This window comes from Microtus pennsylvanicus, chromosome 7, assembly GCF_037038515.1.
Source record: "Microtus pennsylvanicus isolate mMicPen1 chromosome 7, mMicPen1.hap1, whole genome shotgun sequence".
Lineage (NCBI taxonomy): Eukaryota > Metazoa > Chordata > Mammalia > Rodentia > Cricetidae > Microtus > Microtus pennsylvanicus.
Window position 1 is genome coordinate 14,500,882 of NC_134585.1, and position 19,556 is coordinate 14,520,437.

The window sequence follows — 19,556 nt, forward strand, 5'->3', positions numbered from 1 at the left end:
CTCCCTCTCTCCCTCCCTCCCTCCCTCCTTCTTTCCTTCCTTTCTTTTTCTTTCAGCGTTTCTTGTCACCCCTGCCTCCAGCACTCCAGCTGCCCTCTCCTCTTGTGTTTCTTAGACTCTTTGTCATCAGGTGCAGGATTCTTTCATGGTGGGAAAAGAGTTGGGGTTGGGGGCAGGGGTTGGAATCTTTTAAGCTCCTGAGATTAAAGAAAGCAGCTTGGTTAGTGGTTGCCTTTCATAAATATTTTTAAAATAATTTAAAACATGAGCAACTCTAATAGTATCTCATTTGCTCAAAATGTGTTTGGATAACAACTTGTGTGACTGTGAGCCCCACCAGAAATGTAAAAATTTACAAAGTCATATTCAGCAACTGGTGTCAGTTTAAAATTTTGGCTAGAGAAGAAGCAGCTCATGATTTTGACCGATGTTCCCTGCAGCGTAGAGGTAGATGGATGTAGGTACAGGCAGGGGTGGTCTGAAAGGGTCCCATGTGAACCCTGTGTTTCTGGCAGTAGGGTCAATTGGAGAGCCAGATATGGCTGTACCTTAATATACTTAGTAAGATTAAAAAATAAAAACACCATTGGACAGAGCAGAAGCAGTAACAGGAAACGGAGTGGGCAGCCAGCAGCATTTGCCAAAAAAATATCTGTGACGACCCGGTACTTACAGCCTGGGTTTGAAGAGATCATGTTTGGAAAATACTGTTCAGCCCAGAAATGCATGAGGAGCCAGAGGAAGAAAGATAGACTTCTATGTCATGCCGTGGCCATGAGTGCTTTGGCTTGGGCTTCAGTGGTGGAGTTCCAGGGAGACAAAGCCTCTCCCAACTCTGAGTTCTGGCTACAGATCTGCAGCCATGCACTACTGGAGGCAGAATTCATAAATGACACAGTAGATTTAAGGAGTCTTGGGTGAAGGCTGCGCTCTGGGCAGATGGTGATGCGACCGCTAAAGCTGAGCAGCCTAAGAACAGTCTTTACAGACAGAAGTAAAGGTAGATGCGTGTGCCCCATCCCAGAAAGGGAGCGGCTTGATTCTGGGGTAGTCAGTTAGAGAGCAAGTTACAGCAGACCACTAGAGTGTAGGAAGTCCGTCCCTCCGTTCCTCTGTCCTTCCTCTCCCTCCCTCCCTCCCTCCCTCCCTCCCTCCCTCCCTCCCTCCCTCCCTCCCTCCCTCCCTCCCTCCCCGCTTTCTTTCCATGTATATGATGACTGTTTCACAGGGCAGGACAAGGGTGGGCTAAGGGAAGCAGAACTGAGATATGTCAGATAAAGAAGTGTAGCTGTCCCCGGCAGGAGAGGAAGAACAGGCCCTTCCAGCCAGCCAGGCCAACTCTGCCTGTTTTAATTTGATGGAATCCATCTGTCTAGGGTTAGTTCTTCATAGCAGATTTTCCTTACTCCTTCCATTTTTATCTCTTCTGTTATTTCTTTTATTTTTGAAATTATAATTACATCATTTCCCCCTTCACCTTCCTCCTTCCAAACCCTTTCATAAACGCCTCCTTTATCTCTTTCAAGTTAATGGCCTCTTTTTTTCAGTAATTGTATACACACACACACACACACACACACACACACACACAATCCTAAATATAACAAGCTTCTCAGTTTGTATACTACTGCTCATATATGTATGTTTTCAGGGCTGACCATTTGGTATTGGATAAGCAGTTGGTCTGCTCTTCCTCAGCTGCCTGTAGTTCTTGGTGTAGGGTTGAGGCCTCTTGGTCTTTCCCTCATCTGTGTCTCATATTTGGGCAGCCATGTTGGTGAGACCTCATGGCTGTAGCTCCTGGCGTTACTTGGAGACACAACCTCACAGCAAACTCCCTGATCCCCTGGCCCTTGTAGTCTTTCTGTCCCCTCTTATAAAGTCATTTTCCCTCTCTGCTTAGGATTTTTCAAAGGGAGATGCATTATCTCATATAAAAACAACTCTGTAGTTTGTTCTCTCTCCCCTCTCTCTTTCTCTGTCCCCTCCCTCCCCTCCCCTTCCTCCTTCTCCCCCTCTCTTCTTCCCTTCTCCACCTTTTCAAGGCACTCCAGCAAACTGACATAGAAATACATGTCTGGTGCACCTGGAAGATGAAGTTCGCCTTTCCGTGTTAGCTGAACCCTTTTAATTCAGCGTCAGAGGACTGAGGACTATTCCTGGCCCATAGCTCTATGCCCCTTCATTTCCCCAGGGTTAGATGGGGTGCTCAGCCTGCCTCAAAAGATCTTAGCATTGGAGTGGAGGTCAGTGTATGTACCTTGTAGCTTATGGGGTGCTGTGTGTGTGCATACCAGGTGCTCAGTAGTGCATCCTGGCTTAGTGGAAATGACCTTTTAGAGCATAATATATTCAACATTGCCAGCACACAGTTTATACAGAGACAAGCATTTTATGCTCTTCCACTTCTTAAGGAAATATATAAGTGTGCAGACTAGATGTAAAAAAAACGTTCTGGAAGATTCCCTCAGTCGTTTTAGTTTGGAAGAGGAGGCCTGTCCTCACTGCAGAAGCTACCATGCCGCTGGTGTGTGGGGTCAAGTGCACAGACTTACATAATAGGGAGTTTGCAAATTTGCCTTCTCCCTGTAGTAAGTCCTCTCCTGTGACCTTTGCCGAATAAGTTTAGGAAGTTAGCGTGAAACTTACACTTTTCCGCTCAGTGTTTTTCGCCCCCAGACAAATTCAGTGTTTTGGATGTGACCTTTTAGGTTTTCCATGGATGAAAACAGTCTTGGAATTCAGTGGTCTCGGTGAGTTCCCCTACATCGTTCCTATTTTATGAAAAGTGCATTTCACGGAAGACGTCGGAGCAGATGCAGCCGAATAGGAAGTCTCCAGTTAGGGAGAATTTAGCTTTATTGATGCTACTGTCTCCTGAGCCCAGACACCACCTTTCTCCGTACACATCGCTTGTGTTGGGCTTGTTACAGTACCTAGGAAGTTAGGAAGGTGGCTTTTCTTTCCCCTCTAAGGGTGGGTGTGCCTTGTGCAGTATGCTTACAGGTCAGATGGAAGGAGAGTCCAGAAATTCCAGATGGAACCTACCATGAGTTCACCTAACACCCCACCAACAGGAGGGTGCTAAGACAAGATGATACCTAGTGTTGCTGGGAGGGGTCAGCAAGCTGCATTTTGGAACTTTATACATTTTAAAATAAGCAAAGTCTGTAAAAAGCCACATGTTGTGGACGGAGTAGTTGATGGCTTGTCTAATAAGGACCACTTTAAGAGCGGTCATGAGCTCACTCCTATGCTAACAACCAAATGCCATCTCTGAAAATATGACGGTAGTTTTCCTAATGATGCATATGGATGGCTAGGTAATTGTCAGTGCTGCTAGATGAAAAGACCTAAAAATTAGCCTACACGGAAGCGCTTGCCACACGGAAGCCCCTCTACGAGCTGTGTGACTGACGCGGAGGTGAGGATTTCAGTTTGCAGTCAGTTTTGGAAATTCGGCGTATAAGCCTTAATTAGTAGAATGATTTATTCTCTGAAGATCAAGTTTTAGTAAAACTTGTTGGAGCCTCTCACAATTCTTCACTGCTGCTCTTTGTAGAGGAGGATCTGGGGGATTTTATTTAATTAAAAACTTCTGTGCATGATAGTAGAAATGAAGGCATTCCTAGGGAAATATGCAAAGTGTATCAAATGGCAGGTGGCAAATGCTACAGTCACATACCCCTTATGTTTCGGAGTCTCCATAGCATTAAAGACAGCAAACGGAATCCCGTTTTATATATATATATATATAATTTCCTCTTATGGAAGTTTTATTTATTTCATGTGTGTGGTTGTTTTGCTTGTAGCTATGTCTGGGCAGCATGTGGGTACAGTGCTTGAGGAATCCAGAAGAGGGTCTTGAACCTCAGGAACTAAAGTCACAGGTAACTGATCCACCATGTGGGTGCTGGGAACCGAACCCCTGTCCTCTGCAAAAGCTGCCAGTGCTCTTAGGCGTTGAGACATCTCCTCAGTCCCAGCCCCAGCCAGAGTTTCTTTCATGTGGAAGGTTTTTTTTTTTGTTGTTTGTTGGCTCTGCTTCCTCTGAGTCTGCATTCTTGTTGGTAAGTAAGTTCTTCTGGCTGTCCACAGGGAGTCTATCAACACACTCAGGGCTTTTGCTTGCTCATTGGCATCTGATTGGTTCAGCACTCATCATCTGGGCTATGCTAACATAGGACCAGCCAGTTTCCCCTTTTGAATACCCATACCTATAAAACAACACCGTGCTTTAAAGCTGGGAGACCGGGGATTGTCAAGCTGGGCTGGGCCATATGGATGTGTAAATTCAACCAAAATATATGGAAATTTCTGTCCTATTCAGTCTCACAGCCATTCAGTCATAAAGAAACACTCCGAGGCTTATATTAATTGTAAGCTATTTGGCCTGTTAACTCAGGCTTATCATTAACTAGCTCTTACAGCTTAAATTAACCCATAATTAACTATGTTTAACCATGTGACTTGGCACTTTTCCTCAGTGCAGCATTCTCGTCTTGCTTCCTCTGCATCTGGCTGGTGACTGACTCTATGACTTTCCTCTTCCCAGAATTCTCTTAATCTGGTTGCCCCGCCTGTACTTCTTGCCTGACGACGGGCCAATATGTGTTTTAATAAACTAATATGAGTGACAAATCTTTACAGTGTACAGGAGCCTTGTTCCACAGCAAACCAACTCTGTACTCAGAATACTATTTAACCACACCCTAGGTCAGGATCTCTTGTTTGTAGCCACACCCGTTGTCAACAACTTTGAGAGAACAAGAATAAGCTCACACTCTCTGACTTTTAGTCAAGGTAGAACAGACTCACATCTCTGGGCTGTGTGTTGGCATTCTGTGTAGATTTGCCCTGCCCTCTGTTCAAAGTGTGACGACCATAGCCACCTGATGCCAGTTTGGTCAGCTGCTCACCAGGATGACCCAGTTCTGCCCACTCTTTGCACGTGTGTGTTGTGTGTTTAGAACTAGGGGTTGGGATGTTTTGTGGGGTGAGGATTATTCTGGGGGCCATCCCTGGGTTGCTTCACTAGCAAAGTAAGTGTTGAGGAATAGCCCCTTGGCCCTCAGTTACTTCAGTGTTGGTGAGGGGGTGCCTCAGCGTTTGGGCTTTCTGAATGACCTCCTGGTGTGTGGCGCCTGCTCCCTTCTCGAGACTGCAAGCCAGGCAGGAAGAACCACATGGTCTCTACTGTGGCTGGACCTGGCCTCATGCTCTGCCGCTTTACACCATGAATTCTGAGTTCCTCAGCTGCAGATAGGTTTCAGGTATCATATCTGTCTGTCTGTCTGTCTGTCTGTCTGTCTGTCTGTCTGTCTGTCTATCTATCTATCTATCTATCTATCTATCTATCTATCTATCATCTATCTATCTATCATCTATTTATCTATGTATCTATCATCTATCTATCTATCTATCTATCTATCTATCTATCTATCTATCTATCATCTATCTATCTACTTATCTATCATCTATCTATCTATCTATCTATCTATCATCTATCTATCATCTCTCTATCATCTATCTATCTATCTATCTATCTATCTATCTATCTATCTATCTATCTATCTATCATCTATCTATCTATCAATCATCTATCTATCTATCATCTATCTATCTATCGTCTATCTATCTATCTATCTATCTATCTATCTATCTATCTATCTATCTATCTATCTATCTATCTATCATCTATCTATCTATCTGGTTATTACATGAAGCAGAACAAGAAGGGTGTATGGAAACCGTGAATGGGAGAGACAGCAATGGTCATGAGGAACTACATGGATTTCTTGGTTTAAAATGAAACCAATGGGACCCTCTAACATCCCAGCAAAATAAACATCTCTAGCTTTCTGACACCCCTCCTGTGAGAGTTTACTGCATCCTCAACTTCTCTTGCTTGGCTTCCTTCATACAGTGACACACACGAAACTAGCTTTCAATCACTTCTTAGGTGCAGTAGCCAAGGAAACGGCCTCCTTCATGAGGGTTGCCTGCTTTTCTAGTGATCCAAGGGCCATCAAACCCAGACATGTTGGTCTTTCCAAGAAGCAGGCCGTGTAGGTGGTGCCCAGCTGGTAGCCATTGGGCGAGTGTTCAGTGGATTAGAGTCGAAGTTTCCAGTTGGGGAGTCCAGTGTCCTTTTCCTGTAAAGTCAGCGTAAACCTAACTTGCCTTGAGTTGATCTCAGAGGCTGATTTCTCCTCTGTGGACTTTTAACTTTGCACCTGGATTGGAGACTGGTGAAATAAACATGCTAGTAGACTATTTTTGAATTGGCGTGGGATCCCTCTACCTGTAACAGAATATTCTGTAATTGCTGCAAACCTGAAGGATGTGTATTTTAGTGATGACTCTCTTCTTGCCCTGTGGCATACAAATTGGAAATATGCTGGAGATGGATGAAATCTGTGATGAACACTGCAGACTTTAACTGGGATTTTTTTTAATGTCAGACACTTGTAGAACTTGATAAGATTATACTTGCTTGTTTTGTTCTAACTTTAGCAGGTTTATTTTAGGTTGGTAAAATTACATAAACAGTTCGTTGTGAATCTTTGAAATTTTAAAAAATAATTGATGGAAATTTCCAAACAGTTAAAAAATTTTCAGGATAAACATTGCCACCTCATCCCACCTAAATCTCTCCTCACCCCCACATAAACTCCAGCCAAAACAGAGACATGTCATTTCCTAATAATTAAGGATTCTTTTTTTAAAAGGATTTATTTATTTATTATGTAGTGTTCTGCCTGCGCATATTCCTGTATGCCAGAAGAGCGCACCAGATCTCATTATAGTTGGTTGTGAGCCACCATGTGGTTGCTGGAAATAGAACTCAGGACTCTGGAAGAGCTTCCGGTGCTCTTACCCTCTGAGCCATCTCTCCAGCCCAAGGATCCTTATAACAGAATAATGAGACTCTAGTCTTAGGAGATGTAACATTACTCTTTTTTCTAAATAAAGATTTAAACAAGAGTGTGCGTTTTTATCTGCACCCCATTCCTGTTAACTGGACTCAAACCCATGGCTGGCTGGGTCAAAGGACCCAGGGAGGAACTTGGCATTCTTACCTTGCTAAATGGACATAGTAATAAACTACTCTCTAAGTTGTTAAATGCATCTCTCAGCCATCATCAGAGAACCTTTTCACTTTTACTATGTATGTATGTATGTATGTATGTATGTATGTATGTATGTATGTATGTATATGGGTAATAGTATAGAGACCTGAACTGGTTAAGTCCCAGAGAATGAGAGACAGTGGTGTGCACAGCTCTAAATGGGATATCTGTATCACTATCCCTCTCCCAGGACACAGCAATCGTTGCGGAAGAGGGGGCAGAAAGACTGTAAGAGGCAGAAATAGTGGATGTCTGCACTGAAACAGTACTTGCTGGGCACAGCAGGGCCATTGTCGACATGAATTCATAGCAGCTATGACTGCATGTGTGCTATCTGTACACGATCAAGCCAGGCAAGATCACAGTTTCGGTGCAGGAGGAGCTTGTGAATTCCCTTTCCTAGTGGTGAGGAGCTCTTGGGAGCTGCAGGCAGGGAAGGGTGACTCATTTTCTTCAAGCAGGCAGCCTCTTAAAGGCCTCTCAGGCTACTATAGATGGTCCTCCATGCACGTACAGGCAACACTAAGATGAAATAATGAGAACACACGAACCTGGAAGGGAAGAAGTGATGAGGGCATAGAGGAGGAATTGGAGGGTTATATGTATGTATGAAATTCTCAATAGAAAATTTTTTTTAAATGTACATATGAATTAGGAAGTTAAGGTGAGTAGTTTTGTATGTTCACAACATGCCTTCTCCATATTTATTCATGTAGTGAAAATTGATATTCTTAGGAATAATATTTTTTGTTATAAATGTTTGCTCTCAACCAAATATGCTAGTAGTATAAGTAAGTTGTGACTCAGTTATTCATATTCTATAAGTGATGAACACTTAGCAGAATCTTAATAGTTTTTATTCAGATGGTTATGTTGTAATTCCGTGTCAGTCTTTAGACACAGCAGAGGACACCCACCACCTTTGGATGTATCTGGCCTCATCTACAGCTGTCCTGTCACGCATGTGGCCCAGCAGAAACCGGTTGAGCATGACTGCTTTGGATGAACTTTTCCAAATCTTTTCTGTTGTCAGAACATAGATTTCTACATGTTGTAAGGGAGCTGAACTAAGTTAGAATAAGTCTTTGAAGACTTTCACGATATGCTGGCCGTGATGTTGCCTACCAGTAATCTCAGGAACTCAGAACTTGAATGGCTGAGGAAGAAGAATCAATAATTTGAAGCCAGTCTGGGCTCCATAGTGAAACTTTGTCCCCCCAAAATAGTTTAAGGCATGAGAAAATTATTCACAACATGATGTTTATTCTTTGAGTATTAGGAAGATGGAAATAAGCAATATTAATGTTTTAAGAACCTAGCTGTAGGGGCTAGGGAGATGGCTTGGTTGGTAAAATGCCTGCCAAACAAGTGTGAGGACCCGAGTTCAGATCCCCAGCACTCAACGCAGAAAACCGGACATAGTTGCATCCATCTGTAACCTTAGTGCTGGGGGTGTGTGTAGAATAGACTTAGACTTTATGGGCCAAAAAATTTCTCATAAATTGGTGAGTCCTAGCCTCAGTGAGAGGCTCTGTCTCAAACATAAGGTAGAAAGCCAGCAAGATGACTTAGCAAGCAGAGGTGCTTGTCACCAAGTCTAATGACCTGAGTTTAACTAGTCCCAGGATGCACTTGATGGAAGGAGAGAATCAACTCCTGAAAGTTGGCATCCGACCTCTGGACACTCACCGTGATGGGTGTATCATCCTCCACCCCCTGTGCACACATTATATGTAAATATGTAAATAAAATATAAAAGGTGGGTACTGATAGAAGATGACGTCTGATGCTGACCTCTGGCCTCCATATACATGCATGCATGGACACACACTCACACGTGCACATGTGTGCATGCACACACACATACACAGTCTACCTTGAACGCACTTTCAGATTTATTTGTTTTTTTTCAGTTTTTGTGTTTTTCTTTTTTTTCCCCTTCAAGTCTTTTTCTCCTCCAAGGTTCTGTGGCTTGGCATACCTCTGCATTCTGTAGCTTAGCCGACACAATGGTAGTTAGAGTTTTATTTCCATAAGAAAGCAGGAGACATTTTAGGCTGTTTCCCAACTTTGAGGTCAGTTTTCACACAGCTGATGACACCAGCCTCCTTCTGGGAGAGAGATGGTCAGAATTAGCCACTTAATCCAATTAGTCCTTGGATGGAAACTGAACATTTCAGAACGAGTATTGACTTACATGTGAACTAAGGCTCACAGCAGGTTTCTGGGAAGTGACTTCCTGGTCAAGTTTGTAATAACTAAATGATTTTGGAAAACACACGAGACTCTCTTGAAGAGAAGTCAGTGTCTCCGCCCACTGTAAAGGCACAAAGTTTTTCTCCTATTACTGTAATTTTTAAAAAAATGCTTCTTTGATGTTTCTAGAAGGTGAGTTGGAGCCAGTAGTTTGTTCTTAGCTCTTTGCATGTGTGGCGCATAGAAACAGGCACAGCAAAAGTCACAAAAAACAAAACCAAAGCAAAATCTAGAGTCATTTTTCTGGAAGTCACTTCAGATATTTTCCTCTTCCTCCTGAGACTGAGATGGTCTTCTTCCCCAGGGGGCTTCATAATGTCGTTCATCTCCATCGTCTTCCTGGCTTCATCATTCCCAGTCCCCATTTGGTTCACTTAGGGCGCTGTGTTGCATAGCTTGCATGTCCTTTAAGCTGCTTCGTATGCTAGTGTCAGCCCCATCCGGGTACCACTTCTGCAAACGCTGCTTTAGGACTGGGCTTTCTGAACCCTCTTCACCCTTTTTGTCTCTGGCTTTTCTGCGTCCAGCTCTGCTGAGATATACTTTTAGAGTACGTATGCCCTGCCATCGCTGAAGAGACTGGCTTGAGTTATCCGCTTAAGTGATAAGCTCTTCAGGGAAGCTTCTGGTCCCCAGAAGTGGAATAAGTTGCTCCATCCTGTTTAGCTTCTTACTGGTTGTCGCTTATCTGTAGCAAGTGACAGCCAGTCACAGGAGCCTAGTGGTCTTGGTCTGTGTCTTTAAGTCTATTTGGGGCTCTTCCTTCCTGGTGGCACAAGCTTAGACACAAAGCCTCTCGCCTGTACTGAAAGATGCTCTTCCCTGTGTGTCATTTTGACTTTCCTTTATGCACTCTTCCTGTAGCGCCCGCCTATACTACGTGACGGTATGATACTACTCCTGTATTGAGGCGCTTGCACTGCAGGACCATTTGTGAGCTGGGCAAGGGCCTAGAGATTTAAACACACAAAGACACACAGGCAGAGACACGGGTCATCCTTGAAACAGGAATGCCCCCTTTATTGTGTCCAGGAGCAGCTTATATAAGGATCCTTAACTGCTAGCCACGCTCCAGCCAAACCCACCAGAAACCACTCCCGTCATTAGGAACTCCTGAGGGTCTCGTGCTCAGAGCAGCTGTAAGCATAACACGTTGTTTACAAGAAATTCAGGATCCGAGGGTTCACAGCTCCCAACACTTCCTATGTGAGGGACTGTTTCTGCACCCTCTCTCAGCTAGCCAGTTTGTTTGCGGCTAGCTCTCAGCATCAGTCAGCATGTCCTGGGTCAGCATTTCATCTGTCTCCTCGAGTCCTTGTGAGTACCCCAGCAGTAGACATTGCAAATAACTTTACAGGGATGGAAAGTGAGAGAGAGAGAGAGAGAGAGAGAGAGAGAGAGAGAGAGAGAGAGAGAGAGAGAGAGAGAGAGAGAGAGCGCAATGACATAATTTGCTCCTCATGACACTGCTAGAAATGGGCTGAGGTGGTACCCGACTCCCGGGGGATAACTAGATGTGGGCGTTATTAAAGTCCGTGGCCCAGCATAGCTGGTGCTTGCTGTGTGCAGAGCACTGAGCACAGTTTCTATTTTTCCCAACTGATCTGGTAAATGCAGAAGGTAAGAGGGTGTTTGCTTGACATAAGGATGAGAAAGGATGCAAGTAGAGCAAGGAGTAAGGATGATTCTCATTGGGTGATATAAAGACGGGGAGAATGGAAGCTGAGCAGGTGATATCTGAAGGCCAAGTGTGAGAAGGAGCCTGGCCTTGAACGGTTAGGAAGAGAGACCCTTGGCTGGTCCTGAAATGGTGAGGTAGGGAGGAGACATTTACTAGGGGGCTAAGTAGAGGCAGTTGAAGATGATAGTATTTTTTATTTATTCATTTATTCTTTGTTTTTGTTCTGTTTTGTTATATATTTATCTATTTATTTATTTTCTGAGACAGGGTTTCTCTGTAACTTTGGAGCCTGTTCTGGAACTTGCTCTGTGGACTGTGCTGGCCTCGAACTCACAGAGATCTGCCTGTCTCTTCCTCCCAAGTGGGTGGGATTAAAGGCATGCACCACCACCGCCTGGCTCTTATTCATTTATTTTTGAAAAGAATTGTTGTGATTATATTTGGGAACGAATATATCTGTCTATGGTATGTGTTGACAATGGGTAAAAGGTCATGGACTTGAAAGAGAGCAAGGAGGGATCTAGGGGAGGGTGTGGAGGGAAGAAAGGGGATGGGGAAATGATAACTTAAAATCTCAAAAAAGAATTTTTTTAAAAAAAGACAAAAAATTGGTTTTCCCACTATGTATCTGTATGTGCACCATGTGTGTGCAGCACCCCCAGAGGCTGCAGATGGTTCTGAGCTGCCACGTGGGTGCAGGAATAGCAAGTGCTCTAAACCACCGAGAAACCCTCCCTTTTTCAATTAGTTTTTAATATTCCTGTAGAGTTGAGCTTGGTTGCCACACTCTGTAATCACAGCACTTGGGAGGCTGAGACAGGAAGACTACAGATTTGAGGTCAGGGCTAGGCGAGACCCTGTCACAAAACAACAAACAACCCTTTCCAAAAAATACAAAAAAACAAAATGACGACAGCATAAAGTTAAGTAACCCAATGAATGCTGATGACAACAACTTAGTTCATCCGCAAAGGCGAGCTGGCAAGGACGAGGTCTTGGAGTGTGAGGGCAAGAGGCTCTCTTTTCTTCTGGGTCAGATCAGTATTTAGATCAAGCAAAGGCAGTGGGGGCTCGCTCTTTGTTTTGTTGCTCTTAAATAGAAATATTTTCCAAGAAAAATAGCAGTGTAGACACGGGGCCAGGCAGCCAGTGAGCACTCCAAACTAGTCAGCGACAACATACAAGTGACATTTGACCTCAGCATCAGGGCCACAGTGGGGTATCTGGAGCAGCTGAGGGTCCGCTGGCCCAGTCCGCAGCAGGCAACTGTTCTCTGTGCCAGCCGAGGGCTGCCACGAATTCCTTGTGCTGAATCCACCAACTTGTCCAGAAAATCAGAGCTTTGAATTGCTATGCCAGATTTTTGGCTCTTCAAATGCTGGCCCAGCTCCTAACATCCCTGACAACGGATGGTTAGACTTCCAGCCTGAGACATCTGCGAGATGGTGGCTGCTCAGATGAAGGAGACTTGGTGATGGATGCGGTGTGCTAACCATCTAGTCTCATGCCTAGTATACGGGCCCCAGGAGGAAACTGTTCTGTTAATTGTCTTCTTAATGCATGCAGTTGTCTTCACCGTTGATTTATGCAGTTAACTCTAAACCTATATTAGAAAATAAGGCCTGGCGTGGTGGTGCATGCCTTTAATCCCAACACTTGGGAAGCAAGAGCAGAGAGGCAGAAGCAGGCGGATCTCTGAGGCTAGCCTGGTCTACAGAGAGAGTCCCAGGACTACACAGAGAAACCCTGTCTCGAAAAACGAAAATTAAAACCAAATCGAAACGGCCTGTGTTGAGTAACGGCTGACGGCTGCTACTAGAAGTTGCTTGCTCTTGCGTGGGGTGCGTTCTCTATTCGGCTTACAGAGCGAGCGATCCTGTGGAATGGAGGAGAAGGAAGGAGGGACACTTTGTCTTGGGGACTCTGATTGCTTTTGGATTTGCTGTCCACTTCATTTGTACTGTGGTGTCATCTTCATTTCCCCAGTGGCCTGTCTAGTCCTTGCCTGCCCTGCTTCCCGCTGCCTGCTCTCTGTCTTTTCCCACTCTTTATGTGTGAGTCTCCTTGTGGTTCCCTGCCTCCTGCTGGGATTATCTGTGTGTATGGGTGGGAAGAACAGGAAGGATGCTGAGAAATGCAGCTTCATGAAGAGGTGCCTTGTTCAGAAGCATTTCGTTAGTTTTAATGAAATACACATGTGCCCAGAGTGAGATGTTTTGTTTTTTGGGGGGATGGTGGGAAATCTTCATTTTATATGGCTTAACTCATAGTTTTGTGTTACAAGAATCATGTCTGGTGTACTGACAATGGTCTTGGGTGATTTTTATTCAGTACAAGTGTCTCCGATGGTCCTGGCAACGAGCTGAGTTAATTACTTGTCCATGTACTTTTAGGTCTTGTTTCTGGTAAAACTCTGGAATTGGGGAGAAAACAACACACAGACTTGGATACTTTCAATAGATTAAGGGCTTAGAAAAACACATCTCCTTTTCTCCCTCAAGCCTTTTTTTAAAAAAAGTTTGCATTGCTTTAAGCTGAAATCATTTTGTTGTATCAACACAAAGCAAGACACATGAAAATAAGATTTTTTTTAATGTGTGAAAAATCTTATCTGTAAATACAAGTTCCTAATTGAGTCAATATTTTTTTCTCTCAATTGCTGACTCAGATCATGGAAGAGACAAACACGCAGATTGCCTGGCCATCCAAACTGAAGATCGGAGCCAAATCCAAGAAAGGTAATTTGGGCGGGGGAGTGAGTTCTGTTTCAAAAGTGAGATTATGGAATCGGTGCACATTTTTGCTGGAGAAATACGCCTTTGCTCTCTTCACTTTCATCCTCAGATGCTTCTCAGATAGCCGTGTTCGGGGAGAACTTTTGTGATTAAAATAAACAGGCAGCTTTGCAACAGCAGAAAAATGCTTGAATAGCAGTATTAGAATAAAAATGTTTCCATAAAAGATCTTACCAGTGACCTGCGATCTCAAGAATGTCTGTCCGCTCAGTAGCCATGAGCAATGGCAGTTCTACACGGGATGGTAGCCGGTGTCCCCATGTTTAGACTTTAAAGTCCTTCTGTTGTCACTGCCTAGACTTAAGAGCTGTTGTATTCTGTGCCCTTCTTTCATGTGAATGAACCCTAGACTTCCTTTCTGAAAGAACTGTCTCCATCCATCTGACCACACTGCGTTTTAGATTGGACGTTTCTCTGCCTTATGCCGTAGGAGAGCTGCCTAGAGATGGGAGGAGACCGTTCACTTAACTTTTCTTTTTTTCTAGGATTATATGGTATTCTCAAAAGTGACTTTCCAGTATGCATACTTAAGAATGTTTTTTCTTGTGCAAATATACTCTTGTTTCAACAATTTTGCAGTGTATATTTAATGAAGAATAAAAATGTCTGTAGCCATCAGGGGATAATAAAAACGCCACCAGATGATCCAACACACAGGGTTCCTGTCAGCTGAACCCTGCCGTGGGGTCTGGCCTTTCTCTTGTCGCCGCTGTTAAGTTTGTCTTTTTGCTCCATCTCCTCTGACTTTATTGTTAACTAATGTTTTAACACTGCACAGGGTCTCAATTTTCTTTCGTGTTTGAGTTTAGATTTCTGTTTTAAATCTCGTTCTGCATTCTTGTGGGATAGAAATAATATAACAGAACTTGTGTGTGTGTGTGTGTGTGTGTGTGTGTGTGTGTGTGTGTGTACGTGCGTGTGCTTGTAACCAAACATGGCATGCCTATAGAAACTTCAGCCTTGTTACCTTTTTTATTTATCTCATGGTGACAAGAAATTGAGACTGTTAGCGTTAAACAACCCCAGTCATACAGGCTGAGTCTCCGTGTGTAGGCCAAAGTCTGTGTGTAAACCTTGCATGTACTTGATGCTGAAGAAAATGCTCGTGATTAATTGAGTTCTTTTGTCATGGGCTGTTTTGTTCTCACTACACAATACAGGAAACCACCGCCAGCGGATCATTTATCTGTTTATTTGACTGTTTAAAAAAACCCTGCAGTTTTCTAGTTAGATGAATTGAAACTTGAGCATGCCCTAGGGCCTCATTCCCTATTGTCAGATATTTTTACTTAAGAAATGAAATTAGCTTCATTTCTGGCTTATAAGGATGAAATTTAACCAGTCTTCCCAAGAAAACCCCAAGGAAACCTGAATGTTAGGGCTGTTTGGGATGATTTCAGGTCACTTGTTGATGTACCATAGTGAGATTCCCCTTCCCCCATTTTCATAAGAAACAATTGATTTTGTTAAAAAATTGTTTGAAATGTGTTTTGGACTTTAGAGAGTTAGGAACTGTGGGGATGAGTGGGATCATGTCACGCCTTCAGAATGGCTTCCGCCACTGACACACTCGGCTCTTTGGGAGCTCAGCCGTACTCCACATCCTGATGATCTGTTATGCTTGGGAGAGAAGACTATTTCAGCAGTGAGCTGGAGAGTGTTTGGGTCAGTCTTCACCTGTTAAAGCTAACCTCTGGACTTATGCCTAAGAACTGGCCCTGCAGGCTCAGGTCTCGCACACTTCATTTTACTCTGTAATTATTTATGAAGTGCTGTGGTTGTACACGGTGCTCCACAGTGAGAAGAATGTGCCAGAAAGGAAGAGAGGAAGAGTCAAAGGTGTGCCTCAGAGGAGTTTACTGTTCAGCTGACTTGATGGCTGTCATTATTTATACATTAAGCTGATGAATCAGTTCTTGGCCTACCATCCTAACCACACCCCCCACTTTGTGATATAAAATAGAACAGACGTATATATTCCTATTCTTCTAAAGTGATTTCACTCAGATGTGAAGTTCCGTTCCATTCTGTAGCTAGTAAAATTAAAATTGAACAGCAGGAGGGTTTTGGGGAGGTAATTATTTGCTCATCTGGTGGGCTGTTGCCTTCTGTGTCTGTGTGTTGTAGGAGGGATGGCTGTTCATTTCCAAGCCTTCATTGTTCCAAGCTCTCATTATTGAATAGACTAACGTGTGCATGTATATTCCTGGGCCCATGCCATGTACTAGATGACCATTAACTCTAAACCCCACGGCGATGCGAAGGTCTGCGGTGTGTGGATAATCCCCGTCTGCCGAGGGACAGCTCAGCTGTGTTGTTATATTTTTCACTCTGGTCTTTATAGTGCTTGGCTTGAATATTTGAGACTATGCAAACATTTATTTCATGCCCACAACTCTCCCGGTCTGCCTCCTCCTCTGGCTTCCCAGAATTTATTTTGTGTTTTCCGTATTAGCTTCCAATAGCTCTCCTCAAATCTTACCTTCTAAGATTTATCTTTATCAGAATGGCTGCCTGGGTGCCTGTGCTGCCTCCCTGGCAGAAGTGCTGGTGGGTTACTGCCTGGCATGCAGGAACCAAGCCAAAGCCTGGGCTTCCTTCAGTTAGAAAATGTAACTTCTTCTCTAGAAGTTGAAGCTCAGTGGCCCAGGGAAGGGTGGGTTGGGAATTTGTGTATCTGACAAGTTCCTCTAATTGTTGAGGTCAGAGTTTTGGAATCAAACCCTCACCATCTGCAAGAGAAGCTTGGTGGGTCACGACAAAGATGGGAGGTCAAAGGCAGGGGTAGGGGCAGACACAGCTGAGTGCCCTGGTGTGCTAAGAGCCACACAGCTGCAGATGGCCTGTCTTACACCTGGGTCACCTTCGTGGTCAGTTCTCAGGAGGCATCTGGAATGAAGATAACCCAGTGTTCTTCTGCACATGTCAAGGACAGCTCTGAGCAGAAGAGCATCGGGTGTTTCATCTTCCCCTATGCCCCTCCTTCCTTTTTTAGTCCCTCTTTCTTCTCCCTCTGCCCAAATGCTTGGTAGAATGGAGTAGGGAAAAGATCAGCTGTTATTTTCTGCAGGGTGTTTTAAGAAGCACACGCAGACAGGCAGATACATGCATGGGCATGCACACACGTGTGCATGCACATGCATGGACTGGGAACTAAAGAGCTTTGGGGACTGCTCCCCAGAGTGTTTTGATTATCGGAAGGGCCAAGGTTCATTTAAGCCAGAAAGAACTGAGAATTTAACATTGGAGCAACAGTCATTTCAGTTGGTGACTCCAAGATTCTCCTCGGGGGAGTCATGAGTAAGACAAACAAACGCTTCGTGTTTCTTCACTCTAATATGAAGTTATTTTGTGTGGGAGAATATAGAACTGAAGCTCTCGAAGCCAAGGAAAGGCAGAAAAATCTTGAGGTCTGTGTTGGTGAAACCAGTACTTAAGGATTAAAGTGTTTCAAACTACAGTTTTGCTAACCTGGAATAACTTCAGGCTGTCTTGCTGCAGCCTACTCTAAATGAAAGGAAACTTCATTAAAATATGAGCAGTGCTTTGAACAAGTTAGCTTTTCCAAATGGAATTCCGGTTAGAGCTGCCCTGACGTAGAGATAAAAGTGGTTCCTAATGAGAACTTATCACATTTGGATGACTGCACTGTGAAGGCAAATTGGACGGGTCTGTTTCTTAAATTAGGTAAATATTTTTCTTACAGTCTTCTCTTTGCTTTTAATGGGTTCATCAATCTCTTAGTAGACCGGTGAATGTAAGTGGGAGTTGGAATTAAAGTTTTCATGTCCAATTCCGAATGCTTGGGGTCAGCATTGATGAAGCTGTGTTCCTGAGGTGGACAAAGTGGAACACCGGTCTTGACCGGGGCTGCTTCAGTTTAGGATGGATGTCCCAAGCATTCTCTGAATTGCCAGATGTGTGTGTTCTGATTTGGAAATGAATGTCACCACATCTGGCTTTTTCTCTTCCTCCCAAACGAAACAAGAGAATCACCAACGTTTCCATGAGATTATGTTTGGTTACATTCCCTTAGTACACGTGGGTGTCTGACGGGCCATCTTAACATGATAAAAGGCCACACGCTCATTTTTGTCTCTGGAGGGAAATGTCTTAGAGAAGATAGACAGCTGACCAGCTAGTGCCGCAGTGTTTGAAGGAAAGAAAGACACATGCCCCAGCACGCTGGACCAAAGGATTCCTGTCAGGGAGTGTGTAACTCGTTAGTGTGTCAGAACGTGAACTAAGGGGTCTCGATGAGCAGCGACATGCCTGAATGAGTTAGGAAACAGCATGAGGATGCCATTTGATGAAGCTTTTAGCCACATCTGTCGCGGAGTGTGTCACGTATGCTAGATTATGACGTTATGTGTATGACATGGAGAAGCTGGAGCATATTGAGCTTGGCAGTCCAGTCTCTAGAGGTTCAGAGTACAGAGTTGTGTTCATCAATCCGTTTCCTGGTTTTGTCTCTGGTACATAGTCTTCTCTCAGACATATTTCTTCATGATACCACCGGGACTGCTGATGCCCATGAGTCTTTGTGGTTTAGAATGATGGCTTTCTGGTATGAGTGGTACCCCTGTTCTGAGCAGCATTGGCAAATAATCTCTCTCTCTCTCTCTCTCTCTCTCTCTCTCTCTCTCTCTCTCTCTCTCTCTCTCCCTCTCCCTCTCCATGTGTGCATGCTATATTTATGCGGTCCTGGGTGTGCATGTTGGTGCACATGCATGTACATGCATGTGGGTAGAGACTAGTGTTGACATCTCATGTCGTCTTTGATGGCTCTCCACTTTAGCTGTTTTGTGATGAGGTCTCTTACTGTTCTAAGAGCCTATCAATCTGACTAGGATGCTGGTCAGTGAACCCCCTGCTGTCTCTGCCTCCCTGATGCTGGAGCAGCAGGTATATTAACCCCCACTATCTCCCCCTCTTTGATGAACCCCACTATCTCCTCCTCCCTGATGAACCCCACTATCTCCTCCTCCCTGATGAACCCCACTATCTCCTCCTCCCTGATGAACCCCACTATCTCCTCCTCCCTGATGAACCCCACTGTCTCCCCCTCCCTGATGAACCCCACTGTCTCCCCCTCCCTGATGCTGGGGCAGCAGGTGTATTCTACTACACTCAGCTTTCACAAAGCTGCTGGGACCCGAACTCAGGTACTTATTTTTGGGATACAGATGCTTTACCCACTGAGACATCTTCCGAGTTCACAGGTTGGACTTCTCTAAAAGGCCAAAGCCTAATAATGCCTTTCTGCACCCATACCTGTGAGAAAATAGAGAAAATACATGGCTGGTTTCCTTCCTTAGTCTAGAGTGCTCTGTGATGCTGCTTACCAGTGACAGTGGCCAAGAATAACTAGTGATAATCATACCAGCTTCGTCATGCTCCAGTCCTTAGAAATTGCAGAGGTCAAGGATAGATAGAAGTTAGCTCACCCTGCTTATAAATAACACCTGCCTTTTCAGAGATTATGGTTAAACATGGAGCCACTCCTATCTGGGATCTGATTGCCCTAGGATTTTAACTTGATAAATTTGTGTTATTTTCTTAGGATGAGACTTTTAAATAATCTGTAAGCTAAACAAATTCAAAATCTGTTGTAAGGAGATTACAAGGATTTTATGTTTGTTTAGTTTTTTTTTTTCATTTAAATCTTTAAAAGTAGTATCTGACCTGCTC

General features: G+C 44.0%; 1 protein-coding gene across 3 annotated transcripts in view; it reads left to right on the forward strand.

Moving 5' to 3' along the window:
• The window catches only part of Bicc1 (BicC family RNA binding protein 1), a 217,433-nt gene that overhangs the window by 107,203 nt on the left and 90,674 nt on the right, over positions 1-19,556 (forward strand). For all 3 annotated transcript variants that reach the window (XM_075980001.1, XM_075980002.1, XM_075980004.1), the window contains exon 3: positions 13,739-13,808. In XM_075980001.1, coding sequence (XP_075836116.1) covers positions 13,739-13,808 — 70 coding nt within the window. The remainder of the gene's footprint in view (positions 1-13,738; positions 13,809-19,556) is intronic.